The sequence below is a fragment of the Telmatherina bonti genome (genome assembly GCF_933228915.1).
Source record: "Telmatherina bonti genome assembly, chromosome: 10".
NCBI lineage: Eukaryota > Metazoa > Chordata > Actinopteri > Atheriniformes > Telmatherinidae > Telmatherina > Telmatherina bonti.
Window position 1 is genome coordinate 30,776,421 of NC_136628.1, and position 26,383 is coordinate 30,802,803.

At 43.9% G+C, this 26,383-nt stretch overlaps 1 protein-coding gene across 8 annotated transcripts; it reads left to right on the plus strand.

Moving 5' to 3' along the window:
- auts2a (activator of transcription and developmental regulator AUTS2 a) lies at positions 1-25,850 on the plus strand. 8 transcript variants are annotated; one of them, XM_079248117.1, is made up of 15 exons: positions 1-39; positions 1,352-1,886; positions 7,758-8,322; positions 9,374-9,666; positions 10,741-10,979; positions 11,942-11,986; positions 14,464-14,559; positions 14,645-14,716; positions 14,944-14,973; positions 16,858-16,929; positions 17,811-17,952; positions 18,623-18,703; positions 18,789-18,872; positions 19,057-19,309; positions 23,328-25,850. In XM_079248117.1, the coding sequence occupies exons 2-15, from the start codon at positions 1,856-1,858 to the stop codon at positions 24,538-24,540; spliced, it is 3,216 nt and encodes a 1,071-aa protein (XP_079104243.1). In that variant the 5' UTR covers positions 1-39; positions 1,352-1,855; the 3' UTR covers positions 24,541-25,850. The 8 variants fall into 8 exon arrangements, with proteins under 8 accessions (XP_079104243.1, XP_079104250.1, XP_079104246.1 ...); XM_079248124.1 differs by lacking the exon at positions 1-39 and having other exon boundaries at positions 1,217-1,886; XM_079248120.1 differs by lacking the exon at positions 1-39 and having other exon boundaries at positions 1,217-1,886; positions 19,069-19,309.
- Positions 25,851-26,383: the final 533 nt, after the last annotated feature.

A 26,383-nucleotide genomic window follows, 5' to 3' on the forward strand; every position in this document is an offset into this window, starting at 1 on the left:
CATATTCCTCAACCAGGGAGGCGTTGGACCTGTTGACTGGTAGAGTTTCCTGTGTGTGGAAAAGACTGACTGAAAGATGTGGGTGGGTGGGGGGTGTGTGTTAATGATTGGGTGTGTTTTTATGAGCATGTGATTATAATTGAGAATAAGCATGTGTGTGTTTGAAGTCTGCCGGCTCTACAGACTACTGTCTGCCGTGTCACTGAGCTGCCAGAGTGACTGACAAGAAACATGTGTTGCATTGCCAGCGGCTCTGTTGTGAAATGTCTGACTTGTGCCGACACACTTCCCAAAGGTTCTTCATGAGAGCACACACTGTTGTGTTTCAGACATCTTTATTTTTGTCTGACTGCCAGCAATTTAATGATTTATGAGTTTCATTTGCATGTAATGTACACATGTAAACAGACGTTGTGGTTGTCAGACAGGAATCTGGGGCTGACTGGGTCTCATAGCTGCCGGTGTTATTTAGCTTTACATGTTGAGGCGTAAAGTAAAATGCAACGTGCAGTTTTAGTTCTTGTTGTTTGGGGTAAATACATTTGTTACCAATCATAACACTACAAGGCAAAAAAACAAAAACAAAAAAACTCCAGTCATAATTTCAGGTGAATAAATACATTTTTCCTGCAAGTTTCCTGCTATTTTGCTGATTAAAACTTGGTGGCAGCAGAAAACTGCAACCTGAACTGATAGAGGACTGCAAGCTTGTTAACAGTTAAATAATGGTGTATGTGTGTGTGTGTGTGTGTGTGTGAAGCTGTTTACAACACAACAGACTTCTTACATAAACGGTGGAGAACCTGAAGATAAAACCACCTAAAAGTTTTATGTTTTCAACGTAACATAAGTTCTTACGGAAACTTATTTGCCAAGTTATGGAAAGCTTTTCTCGGCACTTTGAGGAAAGTGTAAATGAACTGACATTAATAGGAAGTGATATTATCCCTCCAACTTACCTGGTTAGCAGTTAAATATGCAACTAACTGAGGTTAAACTTGTGGAGAAGTGACAGTTTAATGGCTGGCTGACAAAGTAAGACACTGCAGGCCTCCCGGCAGCTTTCACACAAAAAAGACCACTTTTCACTTGGTGACATCTTACACACCATGAAAAGCCCAATCAGCTGGCGTATGTGTGTGTGACTGTTTAAGGTGGAGTGGTCTGATTTGCTACGCAGCTGCCTCGTCTCTCGGTGTAGCTTTACAACAGTCTGACAGCGTGTGTGTGTGTGTGTGTGTGTGTGTGTGTGTGCGCCAACCAGCTGCTGTGTCTGCATGGATTTTACACATCACACGCTACTGTTATTTCAAAGCCTCGGTGAGTCTGGACATGACATCCAAACCTGCAGGGAATCTGTCAGCCACCGGCCTAAAGAGTCCCCCTGAGAGGTGCCCAGCGTGGACCTCAGGGTGGACGGGTCTGGCAAGCTCTTCAGCCACCCTTCCTGCTGTTCACCTGCGCCAGCTTGCCCGTCATCGAGTCCCTGACCCAACTCTTCTCCCGTTACGTTCTCTCCAGCCTGACCTCACACCCTCGGGGATATATAAAGAAATTGTGCTCAAAAGAAGAGCTGGAAATGGGACACCATGTTGCCACTGATCCCAGTGCTACATCCTCACGTGCACGATGAGGATGGTGGGGCTTTGGAGAAAGGTGGCCAAACATTTAGACCCCAAGTGGAGATTTTCCACATGTTAGGGTCAGAAGCAAAACACAGAAAGAGTTGGAGCTGCTGCGGGGACATCTGTAATCAGAGCCGCCATGGGAGGAAGAATACGTTGACTGTCAGTAAATGGCTTCTTTATGACTTGAGAAAGAAGAGACGGAGCACAATCCCTCTACCAGTCAGAGTATGAATGGAGCACAGATGGATATTAGTGAAGGTAGGAGGCAATGCCGAGCAAGTTTCCTTCCTTTTCTTTGTAAACATCTCCTACATGTCGCTTTGCTGTTTTCCTCTTTCACTCTGCTGAACTGTAAACACACGTCTGCGCTTGTTCTCTACTGTCAGGCAGCTGTTCCTCTATGGCTTTGCATTCGTCAGGGGAGCTCAGAACTTCTTGTGGCTTTCTACGTCCAATTACTCCAGATTGCAGCCATTTCATGGAGGATCACAGTCTCAGACAGTTTATCTGCTTTAAGTCAGAGGCTTGTGTCTCGGTTAACCACTCGCTCCATGTGCAATGACATCACTACATTTAAACACTATTTATACTTGGATATGCACTTGCTTTCCAAATTGCCATGCAAAATTCATAAACCAGATGAGACGGGGATGAAATATAGATGTTCACAGAGGCAGATGAACAACTTCCCCTCTTATTTTCGGCCTTTCGCTCGATCACGGCTTGTTAAAGCAGCAGTTTGCATGACTGCGAGGCGATATCAACATGCTGTGGAATTCTCTCTGAAAACCCAGACGTCACGATCTCGCAGCCAGAATAGCTCCCTCCAACCCCTCCAACCCATCCCATCAACTTTATTTCTATGAAGTTTCTCACTCAGCCACCCCTGGGAGTCACTAATAAAGCAGCTCCGGTCCAAGACCGCCACATAGCGGGAGTCCGAGCTGTGTAACCCAGCACCTCTCTTGGCTCTTAGTTTAGAGAGCTGCTGACATGACAGAGAGTCTTTGGTGGGACAGTAGGGACTGTGTATTATCGTCAACCCCCCCAGTGGCCCTCAACACCCAATTTTGCGGGACATCCAACAAGCATGCTTGTGCAGCATTGTACTCCTAAGTGAGGAGTTCTCCGGCACTCTGGAGACAGAGTGGTATCACTGTAGCTGGTGTTACTGCTCTTGGAGAAGCTAATGCTCTTAAAGTCTTGCGAGTTGAAGAAAGGAGGGATAAGGCGCTAATAGACGGGATATTCTCTGGGGACTTTTCTTATGAGATCAGGGAGAGAGCTTTCCCAGTGAAGTTTACCGCCACAGTGAGCTGATATCATAAGATCAGAGAGAGGGAGTCTGAACTCCAGAAGATAACATCAGAATTTGAGTAAAAACTTGGTTAGCACGTTGCCATTAGCATTGCAGCTGAGATTATTAAAAGCAGCTTCCTGTGCAAAACCTCAAACTGACACCAGCGAGGTCATTTATCCAAACTAAAACCAGAACAATGTAAAACTGCTTATTGGTGCAGCAAAACGTTACTGATCTTTATTTGCTGTTCTACATCACTGCAAATGTTTCAGAGAACACTGCAGCTTCCTCGGGGTATGATCTGCACCAGGTGTGTGGATTCTGAGACTCTTGACCCCTCTGCAGAGCTGCTTCCTAAATAATATCCTTTCTCAGGGAAACTTATTCCTTCAGGCACAAGAGAAGAAAAACATTTCAAAACGCCCAGCTTCGTTTCCACATACGTGACAGATGTTCCCACTAATGGAAGCTCGGGGGTATTCCAGTCAGAAAGACTGTTTTTCACAGGTTGCAACACCTGATGAGGTGTTTTCTGCTTCGCTGTTGGTCTGGACCCAATAAACTGGACAGGTATCAGGAAATGACTTCCTAACATACAAGAGGGAGAAGAATAGACTGTGTTGTGTTATCGTCTTGCTTGGCAAGCTCTGACAGAAACCGGTGGCCTGCTGTTTGTTTTCTCCTGCGTGGGAGGGAGATGTGTTAAAGATGTCTGCCATTGATGCAACTGCAGGCTTCATTAAGAACAATAAACAGAGAAGGGTCCCTCACCATGGAGCTCTTGGGGAACATATGCTGTAGAAACCTCTCTGGAGGTCAGACAACTGACAACACTTGCTGCTCAATTACAAATCTAATTTTGTTGTCAAACAAAATCTGTAACCAGGAGAGGAGCAGGTTTTACTTATTTATTTTCTGCAGGAAGTTAATGGTTTCCAGTCTGAATCCAGAGGCAACATTATCTTTTAAAACATCTGAGCGTGATTACTTTTAAATCCCATTTTATTTTCGCCGTTTCTGAGTGGCCTTTCCAACACGCAGGGAGATCCTGATTGTAATTACTGTTTACTGAGACATACCGCTGCAAGATGGAATTTTCTATGCGGGTCATGAATATTTATTCTGCGCAGTACTTAAATTGATTCAGCTTGAGCAAACAGCCCGTCTCCCTGTGTTTATTTTTCACTTTTTGACAAGAGGTAGCAAGATGTATGTAGAAGAAATAACATAAAGGGAAAGCTGTGGTTTCCTCTGGACAAGACCGGTATTATTTATCTGCTTTAAATTCTGCTGCGCAAAATTTATCTGATCCTAATAATTCACTGGCATCATGCTGTGATGCTGCAGTAAAACTGTTCCCTCTGTTGGAGCGATCTGAGCAGTGTGAAGTCTGAGCTTAGAGTTTGATGAACAATATCAGAAATGGAGTAAAGAGATTTCTAGATGACGGTGAATGAGCGAATCTTCACTGGACTCCGACAACTCAGGGTTTCAGAGCAGACAGCACCTGTCAAAGTTTTTTTTTCTTTACAATGTCAGGTCACAGATAAAGCACTTAGAGCCTAGAGACAACATTTCCCCATCACACACACACACACACATTATTTTGTCACATCCAATCTGCACATTAACATTTATATGACTAATTCCATCACATTTCTTTTACTGAACTCTCGCTGGTCAGACGGTGTCCTGGTCCATAACAGACTCTGCTCATATACATGATAACAAACACACACACACACACACACACACACAGTTGTCAGGAATCAGCTGCCAGCCTTGTGGCTCCTGCTTCATGTTAGCTTGATGGTTTTGTGTCGTTGCAGTTCCTCTAGGTTGCGATCACATGAACAAGTACAGGGGTATAGAACGTATGAAGGGGTTATTTTAAGGTGGACAAGACGGAAGGAAGGCTTGGGATGTCTCTGTGGCCATCAGGATGTCACTGGGCCCAGTGTCGGCTGTCATATTTACACACAAGTAAAGTGGTTTTGGCTTGAGGTTGTCGGTCAGTGATATATTTTTCAGAAGGCCATGTGCTGCTCTGCCAGCTGCCATTTTAAAAGATGAAGTAGTTGGTTGCTTGTTAATTATTTATGTGGGGCCGGCTGTATCCAGCGACGACACTGAAATGTGATCCACTCCTGCAGTTATGGCAGTTATAACACTGTATTAGCTTAAAGTTGTGCATGTCGCTTTGCCAAGCATCCCGTCCCTTCGTGGATCGCTGCTCAGTGTGAAGACCGGTTTAAGATTTGACTCATTTGGTTCTCACATGGCTGCAAAAAGGCTAAAAACACGCACACACACACAGTCTTATTTAACCCTGAAGGCTTAATCAGACGTAGATTAAGAGATTCCAACAGTGAGGATTGTGAGGGTGAGGCTGGGGGGTTCAACATGCATGATATAGAGAGGAGAGATGATAGGAAAGCATCGGAAAGTCATTACTTCTGTTGTGATCTAGTGCTGTGATTTTATATATACACACACACATATATATATATATATATGTATATATAAATGTAGGGGGAACTCTCACAGAAAGAATATATGCATTGTTAATGACTTTGTTGCGGGTCTCTGCCTAGGTGAGCATTGGTCGGCAACAACACTTTGTAAGAACATTTCTGCATGTTTTTTATCCACATGTCTCGTATTGTCTTCCCCATGTTCATATAATCATATCCTATCTAAGCATTACCAGCTGCCCTGTAGCTGTCACCATGTAGGGAGATGGAAAGCAGAAGTGGTGGGGTGTGCAGCTAATGCACTGGGAACTGCAGGACATGAATCACCCACAGATAATGATTCATTCTCCACAGACCACACCGGGTCCCCCGACATCCAGCCTTAATGAAAGGCTTGCCGGCACACACTTACATACATGCCCAGTTGACCCTCACAAAGCCATCCTGACTCCCTTTACTCCTAAAATCCAGTTTTTGCTTCTCAAACCAACCCACTCACACCCACCAGCCTCGCTCTCTCCTCTCCGCTCCAGCAAGCACCGTGTGCTAGTTAGAATCTGCAATACCACTGAAACACTAAGAAACAGCAGGGCTGTACAGTTTGAGAATCCCAAGTGGGAATTGCACTTATTTGTTTTCAGGGATGAAGAAGACTGACAAATGAACCCTCACGGGAGGGAAGCTGGTGTGTACTGCTTTTTTTTCTTCCCCGCTCTGCTTGGCCCTGGAGTGTTCATTATGACCAGAATAGACACCTTCTTTTTAGCGTGTTACCACATCCTCCAAACAAGCTGTGGACCTCGGGGACCTCGAGGTGCAGCAGGAGACTTGGGAATAGGGTTTTTTTGTCCCCTCTCTCTCTCTCTCTCTCTCTCTCTCTCTCTCTCTGTCTGTCTGTCTGTCTGTCTGTCTGTCTGTCTGTCTGTCTGCTGTGGTAAAGTTGTTTGCCAGCAGCAAGCAGACTCTGTTGACCAGTAATAGCATTTGTAACTGGAGAAGATTGACAAGGATTAAGGAGACGGATATAAGGGCTGCTGGGCTTTCTTGTTTCATGCACATGAGGCTGGAAGAGAATAGACTTGTTTATAAGGAGGCGGCACAGTTTCTGGACTGGAACTGGTTATCTCCTGCATTATGATGAGCTTTCTCTTCTTTTTACCAACAAAAAAAACCAACTCTGAGACTTTGGAAAGGAATTGCAGAGCAACAAGCTGATGGACCTCCTGGTCCCCCCCATACAGCGCAGGGGGGGGGGTCAATTGTTGTATTGTAGATATTGATTGTGATCTCGCTCTAGAAATGGCCTCTTCTGACCCTGGAGTAGAATTTCACAAGCACCCAGGGGTTGCTAATACCTCGCTTAGCCTTTTAATGCAAATGATGGATGTTCTCCCGGAGCCCTGCTGGCTCAGCTCGCTCCCAGCGGAGTCGCTCTGAAGGGAGCAGTTTGTCAGGGAGATGGATCCCTCTCTGACAGGGGGCTGCTTTACAGCGCAGCCTGGTGCCCCCACCCAGGGGAACTGTGTCCCATCTCCACCTGTTTGGCAGGTACAGGATTTAGCTGGCTTCATGAAAAGGAGGGAGGAGCCCTTGCTAACCCCCCCCCCCTCTGAGGCTCCAGGAGTGTTAATTACAGTTTACCTATGCGCTGCCATCCTTCCTGAGCCCCTCTGCCTCTGGAGCCGACTGCTGATGTCTAAGCACTTGTTCTGTTGGATGAGGTCCCTGCAGATAAATAAATAACCTGACAGGTTTTATGGCCCCTTGCATTATTATATCTGCATGGAGACCATTACTCATTTTCTCTGGATTAGGTCACTTTGGCCATGTGGAGTACAGACAGAAGCAGGTTCTGGCTGTTTTTTGTTTTTTTTATTTTAATCACTGTAGATATAAAATGTAACTTTAAAGCATCTGATGGGAATCAATGTTAATACAAAACTAATCTCACTCTTACAGTATCTTTATGTAATGTAACACTTACTGCTGTCACAAGTGTTGAAGGAGTAAAGAACTATAAATATTTGCAGATGGATATTGTAATTGTTTTGTTTTTATTGCCATGAAGTCAGTTAAACTGTGGGGAAGGTGAAACTGACACCCAACAGCAATCTGACAAAATGCAAAAATATGCAAATATCCCTGTAAATCTGCACACCGTGACGCTTTTCTGCTCCTGTTTGTTTCTGATTCAGACGTCAGGAAGCAAACAGGAAGCAGATATTCCACCATATGTCTGCTAGTGATGGTTATTCAATACAGACAGGAAATAATCTGGATAATCACAGCTGAAATGAAGGTTAACTTGCGATGAGTGCAGCAGAAACATGAAATCTTTTGTCCTCTTTTCTACAGTTCCAGATTTTGGCATCGATGTGCTCTCCACCAATGGCAGCCAGGAGCCGAACGGCCCAGGCCTCCTCAAGGTGTCAGGCCTAGAGCGGAGTCAGGAAAGGAGCCAGGAGAGTTGCAGAGACCCCCAACCCCCTGAACCCAGCGTCCCTAATCCGCCATTGTCTCCCCCAGCCCTCCCTCTGCCACAGCCTCAGGCTTCTGTCTCCCAGGCCTCCTCCCCCCTTCGGACGCAAAAGAACGGCCCTGCCCAGGCTCCGGCTTCAACCCACTTGCTTCCACATCCAGAGGCTCCCCCCAGGCCTCGAACGCCCGCAGCCCTGCCTCTTGCACAGGGCCAAGAGCCATCGCCAACCCCCCCTCCCCGGCCGCAGCACCAGCCTGAACAGCTGCCTCACATCAGACCTCAACCTACGCCGAACCCTCTCCCACACCCACCATCTCCTGCCCTCCCGACCCACAACCCACACCAACAGCATCCCGGTCAGGCAGGGCCTCATCGGCCCCCGTCCCGCTGCCAGGCCCGGCCTCTTTCTGCATACAACAGCCTCAACCTCAACGGCCACAGGTAAGACCCCCCCAAGCTTATTCTTCCACTCCTCATGGCAGCTTGTTTTTTTCCAGAGCAGCCGTTCACGCAGAAAAAACCTCCAAATATCTGGAGCTGAAGGTACGTGTGACACCCAGTCTGCATGTCCATTACCACCAGTACAGTGGAGTAAGATCTGCAGCATGGACCAGTGTGTACTCTGCAGCTAGATAACCTTAAATCACACTCAGATTATTCTTATTTCATGCATGGCAGCTCGTCTGTGACCCAAACAGAAGGGAAAATGGCCTAAGATCTAATTATGCATCTGTCAATAATCCTGTTAATTCTACTGTAGAGAGTTCCACTTCCCGTGTCGGTGATTGGCCATTGTGTCCAACATCATTTGCAAACCACTGATGCCTGGAAGTCTCCTCATAATCTAAAACTTGAAGATAGATTCCTTAGAAGCCACTCAGTCCCATCAACAGCTTTGCCTCCCAGGCTCTCGGGACTTGGCTCATCCTGCTTCTCCCCGTGCCAACCCTTCCAGTCTGCCAGCGCGCCAACATGGCCTGGCACCCACTGTGAATAATCACAGCCGGGGCCCACGGCGCAGAGCGAGCGCAGCAAATGAGCTTTTAGGCTTAAGCGTGGAGCTGCGGAGACGTGGGCTCTGTGACTACTACCCCCCCCTCCGGGGAAAACCCACACACATAACAAAAGGCTGTTTGCTAACACATGCACACACACCCTGTATCCCTCTCATCCCATTTCCGATGCACATGTTCGCTACCTGGCTTAGAAGGAAGCGCCTTAACAGAAGCTGTTCAAAGACAGATGCAGGTCCCGTTGCCAGCGGTGATTTACTTCCATCCCAGGGTGGTGGGAATGTGGCGGATCGTGTTTGCCCTGGATTCTGTGAAGCAGGGAGGCATTTGTAAATGGAAGTCTGTTGAGGTGTGAAAACGTTGTGCTGGAGCAGATGGAGATGAGTGGATGTGCAGGAACAAGTGTGAAATTTGACTGATCACAGTTGGTTTAACCGGGCTCCTCTCTCCATTTTTCTCTCGTTTCTTCATCTTCGCAGCAGCAGCAGGAGCAGCACCCCCGGCACCAAGGTCCACGGGCCCTCAGCTCCCTCCCTGCACCTTCCCCACCACCACCCGCCTGTTCCTCCGGTGGCGGCGGCCTCTACCTTCCCCCTGCCTCTGGCCGCTAACCAGAGCACCCCCCACGGCTTCCCCTCTGCCTTGCAGTCCTCGCCCCACCCACATTACCCCAATATGTTTGCGCCTCCAGCAGCATTGCCTCCACCACCACCACTGACGTCTAGCGCCTTGCCAGTACCTGGACATCCTGCTGCTGGGAGTGCCTACTCAGGTACACCGCCCTCATGTGGAGTGGCAGAGAACTGCACCAAACACAAACAAACACTCTTCATTTAGCTGATTACAGCATGGTGTTGCTGGGATGTCAGAGGCAACTGATATGAAGAGACAGATGCATAAACCGAACGCTACCGCGGTAATTATTTAAAGAAACAAATATGTTAGTCCAGAGTGATCCACATGCTCTCCGTGCCTCGAGTGTTGTCGGGTTATAGTCATGCAGACAGTTCAGGTTCTCACTCTGTCACGCTGTGATTGATCAACTGCACACCATTAATGTCCGACAGCGAGTCGGCCCACCCTGCAAAAGCCATTACAGACTCCTTGTGTTTCCACACACTCCTGTCCAGCTAAATGTCAGGGTCAGTGCGTTTGCTGCCGTGAGCAATGTTCCCACAAACTTCCATTTTCACCTTGAACAATGTTCATGAGCAAGAAATCAATTTCTGCAAGACAGAACGGAGCGAGCTGGATTCCGTTCAAAAGATACTAATGAAATTTTTATGAAGAGAAAATTCCACCGACACTCCCAGACCAATAAAGTTCGAAATGAATGCAGAAAATATGGAAGTGGGTCGCTGTGGAATAGAAAGGATAAGGTTACTCTGGGGGAGATGCGATATCTCAGGGCAGGCTTTGTTGAATTTAGAGGAAAAGCCAATGATGGCTTGAAATCCATTCTTCCTCCGCAGGCTGCATCAAGGTTATTAGAACAACAGATGCTGTTGTCTCTGCGGGGCTGCAGTGTATCAAATCCCAGCATTTGACAGGTCCAGCAGTCAGACAGCTGTAATCATTTCGAGCTTCGCTTCAATTCAAAACAACATGCTGATAATAAAATTCATTTCCTGCTTGTTTCCACCTCCGTTTGATGGCACGACGCTCTCACACTGATCCCACTTTCCTCAAAGGGTTTCCAGGTCAATGGCGCACAATAAATACCTCGATTTTAATTGGCTCTGATTAACTAGAATAAACAATAATAAAAAATAAAAAAAAGATTAAATGTTTTAGAGTAATCTCTTCCTGAAAGCTGTTCCTGATCCCCTCTGTTTGTTTTCTACAGAGCAAGACCTTCTTCGCCAGGAGCTCAACACCCGTTTCCTGGCCTCACAGAGCGCCGACCGCGGCGCCTCTCTGGGCCCCCCGCCCTACCTGCGCACCGAGTTCCACCAGCATCAACATCAGCACCAGCATCAGCACCAACACACCCACCAGCACACGCACCAGCACACCTTCACGCCCTTCCCCCACGCCATCATGCCCACCCCAGCACCGCCCATGGTGCGTACCCCTGCCAGAAATGTGAGGATAAGTAGAACGCACCTTTGTTGGCTTTCAAAGAGTCGACTCACCAACGCCAAAGAGTTTTTGTTATGTCTTTGTTCTAATAATGACTTTTACAGAAGGGGGGGGGCATGGCACCGGGAGTGTTTTTACTTTGTGGTTGTGAGCGTGAGGATTTTATACAATCTGGACATGTGTGTGAGCAGCGAGCCAGAGGGACCTGTGGCGGCTTTTCAATGATGACCATGTGTGTCCTTCCACGGCATGGCGGGGCCTTTATTCTCCCAGAAAGCCTTTCTAGTGTTTTCTCTGGCATACTTTAAAACTCCACACTTGAATGCTGTTATTTTCTAAATTGGTAATAACTTGCCCAAAGCATGTTAAGTTCAGAGCCAGCTTTCAGAACATAATACACTTAATTCATTCTGAATTTAATGACATCATTTGGTCCCGTTTGGGGGTTTTCATTACTGGCAAATGTGCTGCATTAAAAACACCCGCTGTCTGTTGGGAGCGACCACAGGCAATGGGTGCCTCGACCTGAAACTCACATAAACACGCACACATTCATAACTGCCTGGCCCACAGAGCATTCGCTTGGCTCTGATGATACCTCAAAGGCATCATGGCGAGGCCTCTGACAGCTAATGAGGCCATAAAAATGCTCTTTATGGCTGCAGTGTTTAGTCTTGACAGTGGAAATGTTCGCCCTGAGCCTGCAACCAAATGAAAGCCAGCCCACACTAGTTTACAAGGTCTTCACATGATCACAGAAAAAGGAGAATAAAACACGCTAGCTTCGGGGGTGGGAGAGCTAGAATCTCATTTCATAGCTTAGATCTTGATCTGGAAGCATGTCGTTTAGTTTAGAAATGCACTTTGTGATGTATTATATGTGAAGTTAAGCCGCTGACAGTGTGTGGAAAGGTTGTCTTCTCCTCTCTGTATCTCTACTGAGCTCTCTTTTGTTTCTCCTACAGTTTGACAAATACCCAACTAAAGTTGACCCCTTCTACAGGCACAGTGTGAGTTTACCTACTGCATACTGTCAGTTTTTCACCTTCTCAGTTTTTCCACTGCTGCTCATGAGAGTTGGCGTTATACGTGTGTGTGTGTGTGTGTGTGTGTGTGTGTGTGTGTGTGTGTGTGTGTGTGTGTTACATTCCATGCAATTATTCATCTGCTTCTTAATGGCTACTGTGAGCATCCTTGCTGTAGCATTTCACCCTTCACCGCCACCAGGCGCTGTGATTAGTTCAACACTGCTGCATTGTAGGTGCTGGATGTGCAAACTGTTTATAAAGCTTACATTTATCCTGAAGCTGGAGGAAACCCAACGAGGTTGTCTTTCCTGGCTAACTAATCTCAGCTCCCTGAACATTTCAGGGACAGTTTTCCTGATTTCAGCAAACATTAGTATGCAGTTAGAAGCTTTGCTTTCTTTTATTAACTCTGCAGATCTAAATTAACGCGTTGTTAACCTTTAGGTAAGCTCAGAATCGTACATTTGTTTTTGGTTTTAATGTGGTTCACAAGGAAAGTTTTGATTCTTCAAACAACCCCTGAAAATCTGCAAAGTGGATATTTATTTGTTGATGTTCCTGACTTTACACTCCAATTTAGCTTTGGAAAAACAGATAATTTCATTAACTTTCCTTAATATCAGAGATTCTTATCACAGAGTGAAGACGGCAAACAGTTAGCTGGCACTAATGAGTTGACATGCAAACTCTGAGATTTGCCTAAAATGTTTATTTACAAAACTGAGTAAATTATCTTGTATGTGTGGCCGTGTGCACGGGATATTTTTATCCACCGTTCTGTTAAAAAAACTACAATATATAACGTGGCACATAACTTATAGTTTCTTTTATTAATATTGAGTGGATATTTAATAGAAAATGTTAACTCAAAAGGCACCAACAAAAAATCATGGAAGTGCTTTCTGAAGTCATTTAATGCAGGGAGACATGGAAAGCACTGTAGTTTTTACTAAAATATGATTAAAAACGGGTTCAGTGTTTGCGTTACGTGGAGTTGTAGAGCAATGTTAAGATCAGAAGCTGTAAATGAAAATTAGAAAATCGATGTCTGCAAAATGCCAAACAGCTTCTGCCTACATGTGGAGATTACAAAGAGTCTGGCTTATTGGAAGAAAACTTTCCTTGTGAACCACACAGCAGCTATGACAGGGAATGTTAACAGAACCAAACTAATAATATCAAGACAACATTCCTGGAACATTCCTGGGAAGTCACTTTTCCCCCGAAGGTGACGAGGGTAACTTGTATTTTCAGTGTTTTACAAGAGTTTCTGAAACATTTCTAAGCACATGTAACTACAGGCTTTACAGAGGATATAGAAACTGCTGGAGCTCTAAAACTCCTCATCTTCAGTTCTAAACAACCTGGTTAGAAATATTTTATGCTTGTTAAACTTGTCAACCTCTAGGAATATTCTCCCTTTGTTGCACTCAGAAATGTCAAAGTACAACAAATTAGGAATGTAGAGCGAGGAGTACAAAGCAACTCTTAAACAGCTCCGACATTTGTCTCCGAGACATTTAGGAGATGTTTTACTGCAGGAATAACCTTTTGTAAATGTTCAGGAACACCATTGTCTCTGGTATTTCTAACCTCTAGAGAAAAACAGTCTAATATTAGTTAAATCATGTTCATGAGCTTGTTGGAAGACTTCCTATTTGTCACTGTGTCCGAACAGCAGCCGGTGCCTCTCTATAAATAATTATTATTCACAGAGAGGAACGTCTCTCCTGCTGTTGTCTGAACAATGTTGTCTGAATCTTAACAGTTCCTCGTTGCTGGGAGGAAGTTTTATCTTTAAACAAAAACGAAGAAAACACTGTTTTATTCAGATCTTTGACCCTGTTCTAACACTTCACTTCTAATGATCTCCTGTTCTCCTGGTAGCAGCTCAAACCCTCAACCTATTTTCCTTCAACACAACACCTTTAAGTATGATGCTCCAAAAACAAACTCTGGTGCTCTGAACATCTTACAGCATATCCTCAAGCATGATTTTAAGAAATCATGCAACTCCCATGGCTGGAGAATACAAAAACACTCTCTGCTTTGGAGAATATGATTGACAAGAATAATTATAGCAAGTAGTTGATAACATATGTGTTTCTGTGCAGGAGGAATTTATGTAAGCCTTCAGCACTTGTTTGATTAACATGTGCTTTGCTGGTATTACAACACTCTGCTTTCCATATCAAAAGTCTGTTTTCCCGTGTTTTAAATCCAATGGGAGCAAGCAGAATTTTTGCTTTAAACAAGCAGTTTGTGAAATACGGAGGCAATCATTAGTAGCGTTCTGCGTTTAAGCAGTTCTGGAAAGATCTGATTAAATGTCAGAATACAGCGTGTCCACCATTACAAGCTGTTTACACCATCTAACACACCCTAACGAAGCTGCTGTTCCGGTTCGAGCTGACAGACTGAATAATACTCACACTTTCTCTTCGTCTGTTCTTCCTCAGCTCTTCCACTCCTACCCGCCAGCTATGTCTGGCCTTCCCCCCGTCATTCCCCCAACCGGGCCCTTCAGCTCGCTGCAGGGCGCCTTTCAGCCTAAGGTACAATCTGACACAAACACACCACCACATAGCCACAGAGAGACATTCTGAAAGCAAGATATTTACTCTGATCCATCCTCTTTAGACCTCGAATCCACTGGATGTGTCCACCAGACCTGGAGCCGTCCCACACACTTTCTTACAGAAAGACCCCAGGGTAAGGAAGAGCACATCAAGTCATCGCAGTACATATAAAACTTTTATTTGCAGTTTGTTTCTGGTAGAAAACCACACATGGAGCCCTGTTTTAACACCTGTTTCATTTTAAATTGAGCAGATTAACATGTTAATTGGGTTTCTAATGAAAGCCATGCAGTAATTAATGACCGACTGGAAGTGATTGACAGCCCGGTAATGCAGCCTCCTTTTTTCTCTTTTCTGCAGCTAACGGATCCATTTCGACCCATTCTTAGGGTGAGTGCTCTGTCTCACATTTACTCACACACACTCGCAGCTGTGATGCTTTAAAGGGTTTCTGCTAATGGAGTTGATTTTCTTTAATTAAATTAGGGGTGCACTTGGAGGCTGAGCGCACCACTATATAATTGGACTCATTTTAGAAAACAGGCCCTGCGTTTAGAAATGTTTTCAGACCGATTGTCTCCGCTGCTCACGCATCACATCAGCATCACACACCACCATCTCCCCAGGAAATATGATTATGTTGGACTATTTAAATGACTCATTTAAGATGATGGAGAAGTGAGATGTGACTTGGTGAGGACAAAAGAAAATGCTGATTGATACTGTTGCACCATTTCTGTGACACAACTACAAATCAGTAAATCACTCACATTTATTTGATTTTTTTTTTTTTTTTTAAACTTAAATTTTATGATCATCTTTATAGAAACATAAGAGCAGCACGGCACATGGAAAAAGAAAACATATAAAACTTACAGGCATGCACACAGCATTTATTCATCCAAATATAAAAATTATCACATAACAGGAGTTGAATCAAAGGTTTCTTCATGGTTTGGCTAATCCTACATGGGGGGAAAAAGGAAGTTTCCTTTCAGATCAAGTTTTATTAATTATTCTATAAATTCCATCATTGTCAATTTTTCCCATCTTGCATCTTTTTTAAAGTCTAAATAGAAAGGTCAGTTTTTCATGATCTGAGTTCTTCACTGCAGGCGGTTCAGTCTGAAACTGTTTGCGCATTTTTATTTTTTTTTTTTTTTTTTTTTTTTTTTAGGGTTATCATTACCTGTTATCTCATCCAGACAGTTCCAGAGATAGTGTGGCTGTGCATGTCCACGGGATCTGCTGCTTAAAATTAGCTTAATTTTGTCCAGTGGCAGAAAATGTGATGGCTTGCCTCTCCATCCCCAGAAAACAACATGTATGTTCTGTTGAAACTGCACGTTTTAATTCTGGGTGTTTAAAAACAAAGAATAAGGTTCTTCCAACAAATTCACACTTTTACATTGAACAAGATGTAGAGAATACACATTTTCTCCCATTATTTACTGGTTATTTAAAGACTTAGTTCTGTCTCCCTAATGCTTGCTGTACAGGTTCCCATACTTTTTGTAATTTTTTTTTTTCAAAAATTTCATTTAGGGAATATTGTACTATTTATAAATACCTTAAAAAAATGATATTTGTTCCAATTGTATTTCTCTTTTTATGGGAAACGTAAAGTGTTCTGTTATATTACAGTAAGTATTGAAACCATTATTTATCCAGTACTTAATGAGGCCATAGAGTTTGGTTTAAACTCTGTGTCATATACAAGCCACTTCCATTTACTTATGCGGGCGGTCCCATAAGTTCAACTGTTTTGACATCAAACCAGCAGCTCAAAGTATGTGAAATGAAGGGGTTAATGTGTATCTGATAAATTATCATTAATTTGTAGTCACCAATCATGGCTTTCCTTCTCTCGTCTAAAGCCTCTACGTTACTAAACAGCTAATGTCTGTCTCTTTTTTTAGTTATATATAGGAATTCTTACTGCTGGAAAAGCTGAATGGAATTTGAATGACTTTTCCACTAAATGCTGAAACCCATCTCTATTTTTACTCAACGATCTTACCGACATTTAAAGACTTAATGTAATTATTGGTCAGAGGTTCCCACCCAAATATTATTTCTCAACCATTACACAGGTTTTCCACTGTTTTAACTCCTCTATCTCCGCTTTGCGAAATGTTCTGATAACCTGAAAATCATAGTTTTCATTTCTGCATTGTCCACACTACTTTGAAAATAGTTTGTTTTTTACTTTTGTGTTTTGTTGTTCAACTTTTGTGAAAGAGGATAATCACTTTTCCCTCCTTGTGGTTACAGAAACCAGGGAAGTGGTGCGCCATGCATGTCCACATCGCCTGGCAGATCTACCACCACCAACAGAAAGTAAAGGTGAGGACTCATCAGACTCCTCTTGCCCTCTGCCTTGTGTCAGACTATTTTTCCTTTTGGTAAATTTAGTTACATCAGTCTCTTCCACTCTAAATTAATATTATATATACATGTTGGTATTAGACAGGTCAACAAGTCATGTTGTAGAAATAAAAAAAACAAAATTAATGTTTTCAATATGCAGCAATTTAGAAACCAGCCTGCTAGTACATATTTACTCTGGAGTGTGTCGCTGATGCTTTTGTGTGCAGAGAAACATCAAAAAGAAAACAGTCCAACAGACTGAAGCAAAGCAAACAGTGTCAATTTCACTTTAAATTAGGTGCACATGTACATGTTAGCATTTTGTTTGTGTGTGTGTGTGTGTGTATGTGTATGTATATATATATATATATATATATATATATATATATATATATATATATATATATATATATATATATATATATATATATATATATATATATATATATATTAGAGAAAAGATAACATTTTCATCACAGGCAGCCAGAAAAATAAATTACATGTAAGGATCATTTACAGTTTTAATGATGAAGCAATTATGAAAGCAAAACTGCTTCTTAATTTACTGTAACTGGTGGTCCACGTGACTCCATGAGCTCTAATGTTTCTCATTTTAGACTCCTGTGAAACATCATAACATATTCAGAAGTCTTTTAATGAATTTCTGCAGGTGTGTGATAACAGCGGCGGTATTTATTCAGTGTGCATGCTGAACATTCAGATCATTTTACCTCCTCAACTTCTTCTCTATGTTAAACTAAATATATTTCTGTGATGAGGGACCTTCCACAGTGACATCTCTTGCTTATGGAGAGTTTTTAACATGTGTTTCTGTGTTTTGGTTTGGCGTCTTCCAGCAGCAGATGCAGGTCGACCCTCACAAGCTAGACTTCGGACTCAAGCCTGAGTTCCTGAGTCGACCTCCAGGCCCTAGCCTCTTTGGCGCCATTCATCATCCCAGTGACTTAGCACGACCCGCCACACTCTTCTCTGCCGCAGGTGAGCGTCAGTCATCCTGAAAAGAGATTTCTCATCAGAAGGGATTGATATTGAGCATTCACCAGCAGTAGGTTGGTTCATGCTGTCCAGGATGAGATTACACTTTAAAACATCTTAACTACAAATAAAATCAGAATTAGAAATCCTCCTCTGACTGTCATGAAAGGATCCATAACGGTAAAATACAATGGATTTTTTTTTGCTCATGTTTTACTCATCTTCTTTACTAGCCTTGCTAATTGAAAAGACAAATATCAACTTTTACATCCTATTTGAAAAGAAGCAGCACATTAAGTGTGTCTTCCACATCAGACTATCGCAGCGGCTGAAACTGACTACCCTTTCAGAAAGCACATTCAATTTGGAAGATTACAACAGAAATTATTCTTCAGAACACTAAAGTAATGTATATGACAGGAAAAATGTTTGTTACAGCTGTAAATAGTGATATAAGTGAAGATTACACAACTTTGATTTGTACATTACATGGTTATAATGCATAATGTGGAGTCTAGAACGCCACATTATAACCATGTAATACACAGATCCGAGTTGTTTAATCTGCATATACCATGGTCCCACACAGAAAACATTTTATAACAAATGTTTAGGCACCAGCTGAAAATAACGTGATAAAAATCACAGTCTGTGGTCCTCTCTACGTCTACAGGTCCTGCACACCCATCAGCTGCTCCCTTTGGCCACCCACCCCACCATCCTGGAAACTTCCTCACCCCAGCATCACACTTAGGTGAGAAAACCTTTCATCTGCTCAATTTTTCGTAGTTTCTACAATTGCTTAAATTAAACTGTTGATTAAATGTGTCTCCTACCAGAGCCTTTCAGTAGGCCTTCATCGTTTGGAGGACTGGGGTCTCTTAGTTCATCTGCCTTTGGTGGGCTGGGAAATCCAGCACTAAGTGAGTTTCAGCCTTATGAATAATGCTGCTGATTATCATACTAACACACAAACATTTATTTTAGCTGTGATAAACTACCAAAACTTGTTTTTGCTTTAACATTGTAGACTTTAGACATGTATATACTGGATCACTCTAATGAGATTCGCATTTAACTTGTGTCCTCCTGTTTTTCCACGTATTGAATCCCTAACAGCGGCCAACTCCATGTTTGGCCATAAAGATGGCCCCAATGCACAGCAGCACTTCAACAGCAGCAGTAATAACAGCCACCAGGAGCAGTGGAACCGCCTGCACCGCACACCGCCCTCTTTCCCAACACCACCTCCCTGGATGAAACCAGGAGACTCTGAGAGAAGCGCATCGGTCAGCTCTCATGAGAGAGATCGAGACTCTGATAAACGGGACACCTTGGTCAGTAAAGACGACAAAGACAGGTGGGTGCTTCAAGTTTCTACAGCTATGACTTCAGAACAACATGAATAAGTAATGCAGCATAAATCATGAATTCCTGTTGCTCACCATGAACTGTTAACAGTCTTGGTGCTGCTTTATGACTATTGGATTATTACTACATGGCTGAATATTTTCAGCTGGCGACAAGTTGTTTAACCCCAATTGATGCTATGAGCAGCTTTTCACTTTTTAAACAATAGTGGAAAACTATAACAAGCAGAAAAAGCATCTAAGGAGATTGCGTAACCATCAAACGCATTAGTGAACCTGGAAGACAGTGGGGAGCTATAGTCTTTGAGGAAGTGTGTTTGGAAAAAAATACTGAATGATCATGATCAGCAATCACTTCCTTGTGATGCATGATGTGCATAAAACACACCAACATGGCAACTAAAATTGTTGTTTGAATAGATATATGAAGAGGCCGGCATGACTGGTAAGAGTAGTTTGTTTTTAGCAACCAACACGGCTAGAAAACCATTGTATAAATGCAGTCCCTTTATCAAAAAATATTAAACTGTTATGTTTTAAAGGGGGGTTCAATTTGAGTAATTAACTACAATTCCAATATGGACGAATATTGAACTTGTCATAAAGCAGTGGGTCCCAAACTGAGGGGCCCAGCGTTATCACAGGGGAGGTGCAGCAAAGCCAAATAAATCTTGGGTTTTTTGGCAATGGGCACATTTTGTAAAAGTACCCATCAGAAATGATGATGCATAGCTGCTCCTGCTTGACCAGGTAATGGTCAAGTAATAGTAATAATCAATGGTTAGTAATGAAAAGACTACAGTCATAAAAATATTATCAAATATGAAGTAAAAAGCCAAACAAGTTCCAACACCACTTGGGGACTTGTCATCCTGAACACAAAAAAAAAACAAAAAAACTTTGTAGAGTACTCAAGAAATTAACAACCCAACTTGTGACCAAATGCCAGAGACACCTCAGCTCTACTGAGCCCCTCCCAGATTGGCGACCCCAGCCACCCTGCAGAGGAAACTTATTTCAGTCATGACCATAGGTAAGGGTAGGAACATAAAGCAATTGGTAAATCAAGAGCTTTGCCTTCTGGCTCAGCTCCTTCTTCACCACAACAGACCAGCGCAGAGTACACATTACCGCAGACGCCGCACCAATCCGCCCGTCGATCTCACGTTCCATCTTTCCCTCACTCGTGAACAAGACTCCGAGATATTTAAACTCCTCCACTTAAGGCAGGACCTCACTCCCAACCTAGAGAAGGCAATCCACCCTATTCTGGCTGAGGACTATTGTCTCAGAGTTGGAGGTGCTGGTTCCCATCCCAGCTGCAAATTGCTCAAGCAAAAGCTGGAGATCACAACCAGATGAAGCCAACAGGATGTCATCTGTAAAAAGCGAAGACCCAATTCTGAGGTCACCAAACCGGATCCTCTCAACACCTTGCCGGAGTCCAAGCTCTGACACCTGTCACCAGAGACCGACCCCACCCCACACAGGAGTCCCTGGGGGGACACAGTCGAATGCCTTCTCCAAGTCCATAAAGCACATGTAGACTTGTTGGGTCAACCCCCATGCCCCCTCAAGGACCCCTAAATAGACCTTAGCAGGGAGGCTGAAGAGTGTGATTCCTCTGTAGTTGTAGCACACCCTCCAGTCCCCCTTCTCGAAAAGGGGGACCACCACCCCAGTCTGCCAGGAAAACCCCACAGCATCCAGAGCCTTAAGGAACTCTGGGCGGATCTCATCCACCCCTGGGGCCCTACCACTAAGGAGCTATTTAACCACCTCAGCCCCAGAGATAGGAGAGTCAACCCTTGGGTCCTCTAGCTCTGCTTCCTCATTGGAAGACATGTTGGTAGGATTGAGGAGGTCTTCCACTGTTCCGCAACTCCCCATCTCCACTTAATACAGTGTTGGCAGAGTACCGCTTCCCTCTCCTGAGTCACCAGATGGTGGACCAGAATCGCCTCAAAGCCATCTGGAAGTAATTGTCCATGGCCTCACCAAACTCCTCCCACGTCCGAGTTTTTGTCTTGGCGACAGCCGAAGCCGCTTAGCCTGTCTGTACCTATCAACTGCTTCCAGAGTCCCACAGGCCAAGAAGGCCCGTTAGGACTCCTTAGGAGGAGCTGAAGCTCGCTCTTAAAGGGGACTCTTCCAGACGTTCCCAGCAGACCCTCGCAACACGTTTGGGCCTGCCAGATCTGACCAGCTTCCTCCCCCACCATCTGAACCAACTCACTACCAGGTGGTGATCAGTGGACAGTTCCGCAGGTTTGATTTAAAAAATTGATCATCAAACTGCAGCCCAGAGTCCTGATGCATATAAGGACACACCATGCCAAGCACAGAAGTCCAACAACAGAGTCCTCAAAGTGTGGGTACTCTGAACTGCTGTTTGGTCAGCAACCTGACACTTGTTCTTGTGCCTCACCCCGAGGCCTGGCTCCAAAGGGGACCTCTAGTGACCCACGTCTGGACAAGGAAATATTTCTACCAATGGTTGTCATCATCATTGGGGTCTCTGAACCACACTTAAGCTTGTTACATACTCCACAAGAAGAACTTTTTTCTCGTTCTCACAGACATTTTTGAAGAAAGTTCTTGACACATCAGGCTGGCAGTTTTTTTCTTGCAGGGCACCAAAAAGTACTGTGGTTGGACATTTGATGTGGTTGACGCTTCCACATTTTTACCCCATGGACCCAGTCACGTGCACAAATCCCACTGCTGTGGACAAAGTTGCTCGTTAAATATAAAACTGGGTGTATGCATCTGGCCATTCATCATCTTTTAACTGTTATAGGGCATGGGTGAAAGGGGACTAAGGGTGTATGTGTGTTAGTGTTTTATCTATTTTGATATAAATTGTTTTATAATGCAAAGCACTTTGTATTGTTTTTAAGCACGAAAAGTGCTCTACAAATAAAGTTTGATTTGACATCACCACCTGCAGTGATCTCGCCCCACTGCAGACTAGGCTTCTCATGGACTATGTAACAAGCTTTAGCCTGGTCCCTCCCCTAAACACCTGTTTGCCATGGGTGACCCTACCAGGGGCATAAAGCCCCCAACATAGGATCTTCAGGGCACACAAATCCCTCCACCACGATAAGGTGGCAACTTAGGGAGGAGATATAGCAGTTATTTTTATTAAAGCAGCATAACCCAAAGTAGTTTGCAGAGATTCCTGGTTTAAAACACTTCACACTAACAGTTTTAAATATAGTTAGCTACTGTAATGCCACTAAACCAATGACACACTTCTTAGTATCTTTTCTTTGGTTAATGTGACATGGGTCTTGACATTTTTAATGGCAGACGTGTAGTTAGAACTGTCAGTGTCAGTATTTATATCTTTTCTTCTGCTATGGTGTTAAATGTTTTAAACCAGGAATCTCCGCAAACTACTTCAGATGAGCCAAGTTTTCAATGACACTGATACTGCTTCAATAAAACAACTCTGCTACATATATAACAGTTGGGTAGTTTAATTCTAAAGTAACCAATGCCGCTTAGCCTGTCTGTACCTATGAAAAAGTCCCCTCGTGGTTTTGTAACTCATTTGACTTCATAATATCAGATGATAATATTTTGATATGTCTCCCTTCATTAGCTACCATTGATTATAACTATTAGCTGGTCAAGCCCAGTAATGCTCCATCAGACAAAAAGCTCAACATCTACATTGGGGTCATGAAGAGGAAAAGTCCTCTCTGCACACCTTACTGGTATTTATGATATAGTGAATCAAACCTGGCCATTATCAAGGCAATGGTAAGCAACAGGAATTTGTTCCCGTTCTATGTCAATATGTGTCGGAAATATGTAATTCTAAGACTGTTTTTACATACTACAATACTGTCTAGATGCATCCTTGTGACTGTGTTAAACTTTTCATAACCACTGGATGTGGATAAAGGGAGCTACTGGATCGCCCACAAACCAGTGGTAATGAAGAAGTTAAGTATACTCTAAAGTTTTGATGTTCACAATTTCTTTTTGTACCTCTAGGGACTCTGTAGAAAAGCGTCATCCAAGCCATCCGTCACCCGTCCCCATCAACCTCCTTAGCCACAGCCGGCCCCCAGAGCACCACAGGAACCATCTTCCTCCTACTTCTGGAGAGCCTCCGAGAGACAAGGAGAACAAGGCCAAAGAAAGGGAGAGAGAGCATTCAGAGTCTTGGAAAGACAACGGTACAGATGACCACAAACTCAAAGACAACCAGCACAGTGACAAAGACACACCTGTTATCCATGATGGCCGAGTGTCGGAGGACAAAGTCTCCAACAGGGGAACATCACCTTATGTTCGGCAAACCAGTCTGGAGCGTCCCAATGGTGGCCTGAGCAGAGAGGTCCCGGATAAGAAGGTAGAGCTTCCCTATGAACACCAGAAGAAAAACAGTGAGGTGAAAGTGAAGGAGGAGAGGAAAGAAGAACAAGATGGACCCACAGAAAGGGCAAGTGAGCACCCAACACAAGCACCTTCAACACCAAACCTCCACCCCCCCTCTTCAATGCCTATGCCCATGGGCATGCCCGGAGTCCATCCCATCAACAGCATTTCTGGTCTAGAGAGAACTCGTGTTGTGGCACCCTTCATGGGTATCAGCCCCATCCCAGGAGCTGAGAGGTTCCCTTATCCCGCCTTTCACTGGGACCCGATGAGAGATCCCTACAGGGGCCTGGACATTCACAGACGGGACCCTTTGGCCAGAGACTTGCTGCTGAGGAACGATCCCCTTCACCGTCTTGCAGCACCGCGCCTCTATGAGGCAGAGCGTTCCTATAGGGACCGTGAACCTCATGACTTTAACCGCGACCACCCCCACCATCTGGCGCTAGAGCAGAGGAGGGAACAGGAGCGTGCCCAGCTGGAAGAGCGTGACCGCCTCAACATGCTCAGAGAAGACTATGAGCATGGCCGCCTCCAACCCCCAATGCACCATCCCACCCTGGACGGACACCTTCCCCACTCTGCCCCTGCCCTTATGGCCCCTGGACTCCCAGGCATGCACTACTCCAGGGTGAGCCCAGCAGCTGCAGCTGCCGCAGCCCACCAGAACAGCCTCCTGAACAAAACTCCACCTACTGCATCTTTAAGCGCTCCACCCCCCCTCATCCCCACACTGGGTCCCCGACCCGGCTCACCCAGACGGACTACGCCTCTGGCCACAGATATCAGAGACAGACCGCCTCACAAAGACATTGAGGCACGGTGAGCTTAGCCTCAGACTCTGTGCCCCTGCAGTCCTGTGCCTCACCAACACTGAACTCACACCAAGCACTTAGCTCTGGACAAAGCAAACTGTAACATAGCTGTGAATAATTTATGTGGGCAGAGACATGCCTACACAATGAATTGTTTTTGTATAAAACAACAAAAGGATAATCTTTTTTCCCTCTATTGCTCCAGCTTTTTGTGTGCATTCTTTCTCTTGTATAACAAAGTGATGTGGAGTAATACTACATAAGTTGGGAATGTACAGGTACTTTAGCACTGACAGACATGTAGATAATGTGTACAGTCACTGTGCTCACTCTGTATGGATTAAAAAAAAAAAAATCATGGTACAAATATGCAAAAGAGTGTTTTGAAAGCTTTACTTTGAATAAATGTAAATATAGGAGTATTAAGGCTGTGATTCAGAATGTGCTTTTTTTGCAAATTATTTTTCTTTTGGACACAAGTGATTAGCATGTACCAGAGACCCCCATATTCAACTATGCAACAAATGTCTGGGTTCCCTTTCTGAAAGCTGGCCTTCTCAGCACTGCTGACTGCGCACCGATAAAGGACAACAAGGCTGCAATCTCTCCACAACTCAAAGTACATCCACATCGACGGACACAAGCTTTAACCGATACACACAGGGTTTTGATTTAACAACAGTAATGTTTCCAGAAATATTTTTATCGCGTGATGAATTGTAGTGACAATCTAGATACAAAGTATTGAATTTAAATGGATTTTTAATATAAAAAGCCAGCAGCACAAATGTTTAATTCTTCCTGCTAACCAGAAGTCTTGTTTTGGGGAGAGTGCAGCCCATTAAACACCGTGACAGCACATTAGCCCTACTGAAGGAGTGTAAAGTACATGCTTTGGAAATGAGTTGTTTTGGTCAAACAGTGTATTAAAGTGCTTTCCTAAGTTGTTGTACCTACAAAAATCAAAAGACAAAAAAAGCAAGTCTCAGCTATGGGCAGTTTGTTTCTAACTTGCAGAGATCTATTTTAGTAGTCCACTGAAGGTTTAGTTGTGCGCTTCAAACTCTGTGATATCATGTTGTGCAGTGTTTTTTAATCCAACATAAAAATGTCCACCAGAGCCATAGTGGTTAGTCTATGCGTATTGCAAAAAGATTGTTAAATGAGAAATTTTTTGCTGTTTACCATGTACAGGAGGAAAAAAAAAGGCTTTCTAGATCATGTACAAAAATGAGAAAAAAAAATGAAGCGACTGAATCTTCAGCATGCTCCTCATTTAAACTTGTGTTATGTAAATTGTGCCATGTTATTAAAAAATGTGTACTAACTCCGTCTGTGGACTGTTATTTCTCCATCTAACTTCATGCAGACTATATTAAAAGTATTTATTTCACAACACGCATTCCTTCCACACTAGGACTCTATGGAAACTGTCTCACATCTCTGCTGAATAAGAAGGTGCCAACTTCCAGGAAAATTGCTTGACACATGCTACTCTGTCAAGCGAGGCCTCGTGCTCTGGTCAATAACAGTGCTTTAAAAACATCAGCAGCCGTCACTGATGAATCATGGCACGGTAATTGTGTATTCATCAGAGGATGCAAGAGTTATTGACATTCCCATTACGCTGAATAACCACAGCATTCATGTGGGCCTCTCTGACTGATGTTTAGCTCTGAGTCACCCAGGTCGTGCATCAATCAAATGAAGGCTCCATCCATTATTGGTGGGAAATGTGGGTTGCTTTTATGGCCTACAAATAAATACCTTCAGCACTGGGACAAACACTAATTTTCCTTTCCCCAGACATAAAAATTTGTTACAACCAAGGTTTTAAAGTGGGAGTCATGGTCA

What these genes read in the sequence shown, in the direction of transcription:
- auts2a (XM_079248117.1), top strand. Translation starts at nt 1,856, where the DNA reads ATGAATGGAGCACAGATGGATATTAGTGAAG. An exon ending in ACAGATGGATATTAGTGAAG is followed by an intron (nt 1,887 to 7,757) that starts GTAGGAGGCAAT and finishes TCTTTTCTACAG; the next exon opens with TTCCAGATTTTGGCATCGAT. An exon ending in CACACTCTTCTCTGCCGCAG is followed by an intron (nt 17,953 to 18,622) that starts GTGAGCGTCAGT and finishes CTACGTCTACAG; the next exon opens with GTCCTGCACACCCATCAGCT.